The sequence below is a fragment of the Myotis nattereri genome (assembly GCF_964212035.1).
Source record: "Myotis nattereri genome assembly, chromosome: 4".
NCBI classification, from domain to species: Eukaryota; Metazoa; Chordata; class Mammalia; order Chiroptera; family Vespertilionidae; genus Myotis; species Myotis nattereri.
Window position 1 is genome coordinate 102,651,894 of NC_138079.1, and position 9,323 is coordinate 102,661,216.

Consider the following 9,323-nt stretch of genomic DNA (forward strand, 5'->3'; position numbering starts at 1 on the left):
GACCTGGGGCCCGTGATGCCCACTGGGACGGCGGGCGAGTGCTGGAGGCTGTGATGCTGAGAAGGGACAAGCTCCTGTCTCCCCATCTCGCAACTTCTGGGCCAGGGATAGAGCAAGGCGGGATCAGGGGGGCTGGGCTGACCCACAGGCCCGCCACGATGGCTGCAGGAGCCTCAGAGCCGGCTGGGGGCAGGGCCACCACCATCCCCCCGTGTGGCAGCCCTGCTCCAGGGCTGGGGTCCCTGGCCCTGCAGCCACTCCCCAACTGGCACTGGGCCGGGTCTGCAAGACGCCCTCCGAAGCTCAGGGTGGAGGCCGGAGCAGCCTCTGGCCGGTCCTTCGGGCCCTGGTGGGTGCTCCTGTCCTCAGGCCTGGCCACAGCCGGCTTCCGTACAGCCAAGTACCTGGTGGACGAATGGTTCCAGGACTACTATCGCTCCCGCCTGCCGACCCAGGGTCCTTCCAAAGGCGCTGAGCTCCGCTCCAGCCCATGTGTAATAGAGGTTCCTAGAGGGCTCCCAGGGGAAAGGGTCTGTGTGAAAAGCAGGTTCTAGATAAGAGGTGGCCAGTGGTCCCACCCTGAGTGGGCCCCTGGGGAAACCGAGTGTGTCTGCTGCCCCTGGGGAAACCGAGGCACAGAGAAGCTTGAAGGCATTCCTCAGGCCGCACCAGCCCTGAGGGCCCCTGACCTGTCCACGAGGGCAGAGTGGCTCAGGGGTGTTGGGAGACTCTCAGGCTCCGGTCCCCCAAGCCCACATGTATGAAGCAGCTACTCTCCGCCGCGAGGTTCAAAGGCCATGAGCACCGCGAGATTCAAAGGCCATGAGCACCGCGAGGTTCAAAGGCCATGAGCACCGCGAGGGGTGCCCGGGCCGAGGGCAGGGCCTGGGGAGGAGGCACCTCCAAGCGAAGCCGAAGCCGCAGGAGCCAGGCTGGTGTGTCTGAGGAGGTCCTGGGGCTCCTGGGGCCCTAGTGGGGGTGGGACAGGGGCAGGATGGCGGAGGGGCAGGGCTTCTGCAGGTTATGCTGGGAGTGGGATGTCCGGAGAAGAGGGGGGGGGGGTCCCTTGGGAGGAGCCACAGGGTGGAGGGGTGAGGGGCCACCCAGGCCAGAGTGTTGTTGGGCTGGCAGAGGTGAACCCAAGAGGCACGGGCTGCCCCTCACATGGCATTTTAAGCCAATGGCGCCCTCTGCTGTCCATGTGGGGCATCACCCCCGCATTGGAACTCTCCGCCCAGCATGGGGATTAGGGGTGTATGTGCCCCATATTGGGCATACAGCTTGCCCCCCTCCCAGGCCTCAATCATAAGCCTTTCCCTGGGCGGCCTGGGTGTACTGTCTCCAGGGCAGGACCTGTGGGTAGATGTGGGAATCTGATTCCAGGCACCATGGAGGCTGAATTCAATTCCCCATCGAAGATACTTACCCAGAGGGAGATCCCACGGGGACAGGTGAGACAAGCAGGAGCTGACAGGCCTGGCCCCAGGCACAATGCCTCCCCTGACAGATGCCAGCCCGGACGGGTGGGGTTAGGATCTGCCTGGCCCTTTAAGAGGGCAGTTGGGGGTGGGTCCCTGTTGCCCAGCAACAGGAAGGCTTGGCATTTACCTGTCGCCAGGAGACCTGTAGACTTCCTGCTCTGGGGACAGAGTGGGTGCCAGAGCTGCTCTGCTGACCGTGCCAAGTGCCCTGCCCACCCACCTGTGCCCAGGCCAGGGGCACCATGGCTCAGACGGACGTGCTGCTGACCAAGCAGCCCGCCCCGCAGGCAGTGCCGGCGTGTGAGCTGCCCCCCAAGCTGTACGATGTGGCCCGCAACACAGGTGCCCACACGTCCGCAGGCCTGGCCACTGCTGGCTTCCGCACCGCCAAGTATCTGGTGGACGAGTGGTTCCAGAACAGCTATGCCAGTTACCACCAGGCCTTTGCCGACCGCGACCAGTCGGAGCGGCAGCGCCATGAGAGCAGGCAGCTGGCTGCGGAGACGGGGGCTCTGGCGCAGCGCACGCAGGAGGACTCCACCCGGAAGGTGGGCGAGCGCCTGCAGGACATGCACTGCTGGAAGTCGGAGCTGCAGCGGGAGGTGGGCGAGCTGGTGGCAGAGACCGACCTGATGCTGGCCCAGAAGCAGCGGCTGGAGCGTGCCCTGGACGCCACAGAGGTGCCCTTCTCCATCGCCACCGACAACCTGCAGTGCCGCGAGCGCCGCCAGCACCCCGACCTCGTTCGCGACTATGTGGAGATGGAGCTGCTGAAGGTGTGAACCCCTTGGGCTCTCGGGGGCCCGCACCTGGGCCATCCTCACCTTTCTGCCAGAAGGACCTGCATAGAGCCTGAGGGTGGATACAGGTGTATCCCCATCACACGGGCTGGCAGAGGCCTTGGTGCCCGTGCCCCTCTGCACACACAGGCACAGAGAAGCTGGGACAAGGTCGGGACTAGAACTGACTGGGTGCTGGGGCAGCCTGGGCTGGGGGCGGGTCAGGGTGCAGCCCCGGAGAGAGGCATTGTCCCTCCCACCAGGTGTGTGTCTGGACTGACCTTCCCACGGTAGGCTTGGGGCACCACAGCCCAGACATGCTGGGTTGGGGGCACTGTGGCCTGGGAGCCCCAGTGTCGGGGGCTCAAACACATCCAAGGGCTGGGGCTGAAGCTTGGCACTTGCCCACTTGTCCCAATCTCGTGTCCAGCGCCCCTGCAGTTCCGCCCCCAATTATTGGTCATACTGGGGGGTAGACAGGACCCACACTGTGGCAGGATTTATACCTAAGATACGTGCTGGGGTCGTGTTGACCTGTGGGTGGCATAGGCAGAGGCTGCAGAGGCAGGGAGAGGCCCAGCCAGCCCACCCCACCAGCCCTGACACCCCTCTGCATACCATACACCCTGAGTATGGGGAGGGGCCTGGGCTGAGTCCTGGGGGCAGCCATCTGAGATTGGAGAATGCAAACCACTGAATGAGCCCTTGGTTACCTCAACTTCTGGTACCTGCTGGGCAGCCCCTTGGATCACCCTGGTCATGCAAATGAAGCCTGACCCTGAGCCCCAGGAGGCTGAGCGCCCTCCCCCAGGACACGTGTGGTGGGAACCCAGGCACCAGCCAGGAGTGTGTTGTGATGGAGCGAGAAAAGGGGGGGAGGCTACATTTATTCCGCAAGGATCCCCACCCTCAACCCGGCAGGACCTGTTCTAGGGCGGCCCCATAAGAAGAATCAGTCCAGGAGTCTGATCCTGGGGGGCAGTTCCCACACCTCTCCACCTGGGGCCTCACCTATGAACAAGATGTGGGCATGTGTGAGGGATTCAGAGACACACAGCTGCCCCAGAGGCTCAAGGCATCCCCTGCACCATCCCCCCAAGCTCAGGCCAGAACCTGAGTCCCTTCCGTCACCTTCCTGCCTTCCCCCAGGTTGCCAACCCCCTTCTCTGCCCCCCACAACTGACCCCCACACTCAAGAACCTCCCAAGTCTCAGGACGTGGCCCCTCTGTCTTGAGCCAAGGCCACTGGCCAGTGGTGCGTGGACCTACTAGCGTGGCACAAAGGGGGACACAGACCAGGGGACAGACCCAGACACACGTGGGTTAAGAGCACGAATGGAGGCGAAACTTCAAATGAGGGGAAAGGGCTGTTTGTCTATAGAAAATGAAGCAGTGGAGGCAGCACAAAGAGAGGCAGGGAACCCCCTGTGTTCTCAGTGTGGGGAGGCCTCTCCGTGCCGTGGCCCCAAGGGGAGTCCCCACTCAGGAGGGCCCCTCGTCCCCAGGGGCCTGCGTCTGAAGAGGCTGTAGGCCTGGCTGTCCAGGGGCTGCTGCCCTCAGTGCCCTGGGCAGGCTGCAGGGACAGCCCCCAGAGCCTAGAGGTGCTGGTGCCCCCAGAAGAAAAGACCCCACACAGTGTACCACCTAGAATGGTCAACAGCCCAGAATAAACCTTACGAGGAATTGTGGGGTTCATGCCCCACTTTCCAGAAAAGAGAGCGGGGGTCAACAAGGCCCAAGGCCAAGGCCGCTCAGCTAGCGGTCAAGTGCCAGCTGAGCCCCCAGCTCCCCTGGGTGTCCCCCCAAATCTCAGCCCCTCCTGGGCCTCTAAGAGGTTGGCTGTGGGCCCACAGCAGCCCTGCAGCCCTACGGTCAGCAGATCTTCACCAGGGGTGGGGTCTTCTCCCCCAGGAGGCTGAGCTCATCCGGAACATCCAGGAGCTGCTGAAAAGGACCATCATGCAGGCTGTGAACCAGATCAGGTGGGTCTCCAGCCCCCGGGGTGACCCCTGGCCCCCCGCCCCTCAGGCTGGCTTTGGGCAGGAAGTCAGGGTCACCAGGCCCCGAGGCTCAGAGAGGCAGGCCTTGTCCCTGGTCACAGCCAGGAGTGCAGGCTGGCAGGGGCACCAGGTGATGGGGGAGTAGCAGATTCCTGCACGGCCCGGGGAACCTGGATGTCCATGTGGCCCCGGCCAGCATCCTGGGGAGGAGGGGCAGCTGCTCTGGGACACAGCTGGTTCGGTGGCCTCGGTGGCCTGAGGACCCTACGCTGGGCAGATGAGGTGTGCCTGCTGTTTGGGAGGTGCCCTGCCCAGTGCCCCCGTAGGCCCAGCTCCCCGCTCTGCGCATATTCAAGCCCTGCCCGCTGCCCCCAGGATGAACCGGGAGCACAAGGAGCTGTGCGAGATGAACTGGTCTGACAAGGTGGAGGCCTACAACATCGACGAGACCTGTGCCCGATACAACAACCAGAGCACGGAGGTGCAATTCCACCCGCACTCCACTAAGTTCGAGGAGAGGTGGGCCCCCAGCCCCCCTCGCACAACACCCTGTCCCCACACCCTTGTCCTCCCTGCTCCCCTCATCCCGTCTGGCTCCTGGGGGTCCTCCCAGCCCCCTCCCTCCCCCCCTCGCCCTGCCCTGAGGCCCTCACCATAGAGCCTGCAGCTCTGCTTCTGGGGATGGGCTTCCATCAGGTCTCCTGCCCAAGTGCTCAGCATCACACAGGCACCAGAGGGGCCGAGGGGCTGCGGAGGGAGACGGGACCAGGGGTGGAGTGGGGTCGGGGGGCCGAGGCACAAGGGTGGGAGGTGGGGGGTCAGGGGAAGCCCTGGAAACTCAAGGACAAGGACAAGTGGCCTGCAGCTCCGAGAGCGGCCAGTAGGGAGCGCGAGACCACCGCCTATCCTAGCCCAGCCCGTGGGGAGGCGTTGGGGTGGGAGGTGGGGGGGAGGCACAAGGCGCTGGGTGCAGCAGAGGGCGCCTGGCAGAGCTGGGGTAGTGGTCGCTGGAGGCGCAGGATGGTATGGGGCGCGGGAGCCCGGGCGCGAGGAGAGCCTGGTGGGACCCAGAGCGCTGGCAGGTGCGCCCCCCGACCCCTGCTCCACCCGCTCCCCGCCCACAGCGCCTCCACGCCAGAGTCCTGGGCCAGGTTCACACAGGAAAGCCTGCAGCGCGCCGAGCGCGAGCGCCTGGCCTCCCTCAACCTTCGCGGCCTCATCGACTGCGTCCTGCGGGACGCCTCCGAGGACCTGCGGCTGCAGTGCGACTCGGTGAACCTGGCCTTCGGGCGCCGCCTGGAGGAGCTGGAGGACGCGCGCCACAAGCTGGAGCATCACCTGAACAAGGTGGGCCGGTGCGCCCCAGCCACACCCAGGCCGGTCCAGGCCAGCCCTGGGGTCTGGGTGCCCATAGCCAGAGAGAGACCAGGCTCCTGGGCCCCACCTCTTCCGCCACCCCTGGCCACTACGCCCTGGTCAGAACCCGGCCTGGCCCCTGGCTCTCCGCTGCCCCTCCTCTGCCCCTCCTCTGCCCCTCCTCTGCCCCTCCATCCTGAGGGACCCCAGAGGCGGGGCCTCCCCCCTTCCTGCACCCTCACTAAAGCCAATGGAAACCCAGGTGGCGCTGTGTTTGCCTACTGGCACTGCCACCTGAGTGACTCACCGGAGGGACGGCCAGGTGCGAGCGGGAGAGAAGATGGGAGGAGGTGGACTGGGCCCGGCAGCGCTCTGACCCCAGGCTGTCAGGGTCGCTGTTGCTGCTTCCAAGTCCCTCTGGTTGTTGACCACCAGCTTTGCTGTCTCACCACCGACGCACCCCCCACCGGGTGCCCTTGTTGGGGGCCCCCGCCCCCCCCCCGCCTCCACGCCTCCTCTGGAGCCAGTGGACAGGCTGTTCGCTGGACAGCCCAGGGCTCAGGGAAGAGGCCAGGCCCCTCTGGCAGCCTGCCTGGCCCGGGACCCATGGGGACTGTCGTGTGCAGGCGCTTCGGGAGATCGCAGACCAGGAGCACAACATTGCCGAGCTGAAGCAGGCCATCAGGGACAAGGAGTTGCCTCTGAAGGTGGCGCAGACCCGCCTGTACCAGCGCTCGCAGCGGCCCAACGTGGAGCTGTGCCGCGATACCGCCCAGTTCAGGTGCAATCCTGGGCGAGCCAGGCCCCCGCCCCTACCCCCACCCAGGCGCTGCCCAGGCCCCCTCAGCCTCTGGGACCCCCATGAACACCCCTTCCCTATGCACACAGACCCGTAGATGAGTTCAGGAGACACTGGGGTCTCACACGGGCACAGCTCACGCAGGCAGACATTTGCACACCCCACTCCCTCCCAGCACAGCTGGACACTGCATGGGCCACGGAGGGGCACTGTGTCAGGACTTCGAGTGCCAGGGACCGCGGGGCACTTCCCCCTTCGCCCGGTGCAGAGCGATCTTCCCAGGGAGGAATCTTGGGGTCTCAGCGGCTGAGTCCTGCCTCGCAGACCAGTCCACACCTCTGGTGTCTCAGTGGACCCTCGTCCTGGGCTGGGGCCAAGGGTGGGACCATGCCTTTTGTTTTTTAACTTACTGAGCTGCCGTTGTGAGTAAAACCACCCCCACCCCACCCGCCTTGCTATTCCTCCCTCCCTGTTTTTTGATTTTGTTCAGAAAACTGGGGGCTTCATTCTGCTCCAAGGGTCCGTCCTGCTTCCAAACGTCAGGAATAGGAGCCTCAGGGAGGCTTCGGGCCTCTCACGGAGCCCTGGCCCCAGCCCATGCCCCAGCTCAGCGTGTGGGCTAACGTTTAGGACCTTTGAGGTCCTTTGATGGCCAAGCATCTTGGCCAGGACCACTCTCCAGGGTTTCCAGCCTTTGACTCTCAGGTCCTGCCCCTCCCAGCCCAAAGGCCTGGTGTTCTGGTGCCAGCCAAGCTCATACCTCCTTCCACCAAATCCCCTAGGCTGGTGAGTGAGGTGGAGGAGCTGAACAGGTCCCTCTCAGCACTGAAGGAGAAGCTTCTAGAAGCGGAGCAGTCGCTGCGCAACCTGGAGGACACACGCATGAGCCTGGAGAAGGATATCGCTGTCAAAACCAACAGCATCTTTATTGACAGCCAGAAGTGCATGACCCACCGCGCCCACTACCCCACCATCCTCCGACTGGCTGGCTACCAGTGACCAGGGCTGGCACCACAGCACAGCTCCCCAACTGTCCTTGGCCGGATTGGGGCAGGGACCCGCCCCCCCCGCCCCCCCGCCCCTCAAATAAAGAGCACGTTTGCTTTCTACTTGTGGCATGGAGCTCAGAGTGGGGCCTTCGCGAAGTCAGTTCCTCACGCCCAGGGCACGCCCGGTTACCACCCGGGGAGAGGGGTCAGCCAAGGAGGGGCTCCACCTCGTCACTCAAGCTGACCCCGTGAGGCCAGGCCCCTCCCCGGCTCCCAGCCAGAGCCCAGGCACAGATGGTTTCTCTGCCCACCGGGGCCACCTGCATGGTGCCTCTGAGTAAGGGTCATCTCTCGTCCCATGGAAGCCACACCTCTCGTCACAGCCTCTGGTCACTGCCACAGTGACCTGCTCTTTGTCCCCCACGGGCCCGGGATGCTGTCGTGCTGAGGCCGGCTGGCTCTCCCCTTGTTACCAGGAGGTGAACTGGGGCAGAGCTGTCGGGACACACTGCCAGCCTGCTCTCCCCTGAGTACTTGGCCCGGGGGCTGCTGGGGTCAGGGGTCCCCAAAGGTGTGGACGGAGTCAGCAAAGAAAGAATGACACGGAGACAGCATTCAGTTGATCAGCAGCCTAGCCAGGATCTCTAGCCAGGATCTCCAGCCAAGTTCTGGTCTGGATCTCCAGCGAAGTTCTGGTGTTTATTGTCTTGTTACATCCGTATTTATACCAGTTGATTGATTTTAATCCTGTCAATTTCTATTGCAAAGGTTAGGGCGTTTCTTATCTCCATTCCAGGGAGTAAAGATTATGTAGCTTAAGCGTGATTGTTTGTAGTTAAAGTGATTAACTACCCGCCTGGCACTTAGTTAAGGAGTTTTATCCCCTCCCTGACTTCAGGGAAAAATCCCTACCTGGGGAAACAACCTTTCTCGGAGAGGTGACCTTAGTTAAAACACACAGCGCTAAGGGGAGCAAACATATTAAGAACAGTATGCCATATACGCCAGGTCCCTTGAAACATATGCTGTGCAGATGTTTCTTTCCTGCAGCGACTGTGTCAAGCAGCAAGGATGGACCGGCTTCCGGCAGGGGGCTTTGGGCATCCATGCAGTGGCTCAACATCCCCGGGGAACCCCCGGCCAGGCCAGGCCAGCCAGTGACCTCCTGGGAAAACCCCTGCCACCCCCTCCTGGCACAGGGTGGGCACTGGGAGGCAGACCCTGAGCTGGGAGTGGGAAAGTCAAGGCTGTGGGTAGCCTCCATGCCCAGCCACCTCGGCCACCATTAGGGGGCCAGTCTCCTTGTCCAGCCCCCTCCTTAGCCAGCTAGTGTGTCAGGTGTGGGTGTGGGTGTGAGGAAATTGCAGGGCCCCTGCTGCCCGCCTGGTCCCACGCCTCCTGCACCCTGTGTCCACGGCTCTGGGCAGAACTGCAGTCCCCAGGGAGGGCCAGGCACTTTGTGGAGTGGGTGGTGGCAGTGAAGCCCCCTTGCTGTGCCCACAATGTCCCCCCACCCCCGGCTGCTGTCTCTTCCCCAGCGGCAGCTCATACACAGGACTCTCAGGGGCATGTCCATTAAGAGGCCGGGAGATAATAACTCCCACTGTGCAAACTGCTGCCACTCAGACCCCCATTATCATCCATGGCCAAGGCAATGTCCCCATCAGCACCGAGGGTCGTCTTGTCCTGCCTCCTGGAGGGTGGCAGCTGATGGGAGCTAAGTGAGGGGGGCTGTTTGAAGCTTATTAGCTCTACAGCCTGGTGGTGACACCAGGCAGGGAGGGTGGCAGGCGGAGTCCCGAGGCGGGGGGGGGGGGGGCGGGTGCTGTCTGGCTGGGTCCCATTGTCTGTAGTCCCCTGATGCCATCTGTGAGGCTGGAAATTTTGTCGCCTTGTAGAGACCAATGACCAGGCCCTGG

The 9,323-nt window shown here is 63.6% G+C and overlaps 1 protein-coding gene across 1 annotated transcript; it reads left to right on the forward strand.

Annotated features, from left to right (window-relative positions):
- The first annotated feature begins 1,643 nt into the window (after window positions 1-1,643).
- Window positions 1,644-7,523, forward strand: TEKT4 (tektin 4). Its single transcript, XM_081090099.1, has 6 exons — window positions 1,644-2,257; window positions 4,172-4,242; window positions 4,636-4,779; window positions 5,385-5,607; window positions 6,243-6,397; window positions 7,198-7,523. Exons 1-6 carry the CDS (start codon window positions 1,724-1,726, stop codon window positions 7,412-7,414), a joined length of 1,344 nt encoding a protein of 447 aa, XP_080946225.1. The 5' UTR covers window positions 1,644-1,723; the 3' UTR covers window positions 7,415-7,523.
- The last annotated feature ends 1,800 nt before the right edge of the window (window positions 7,524-9,323 follow it).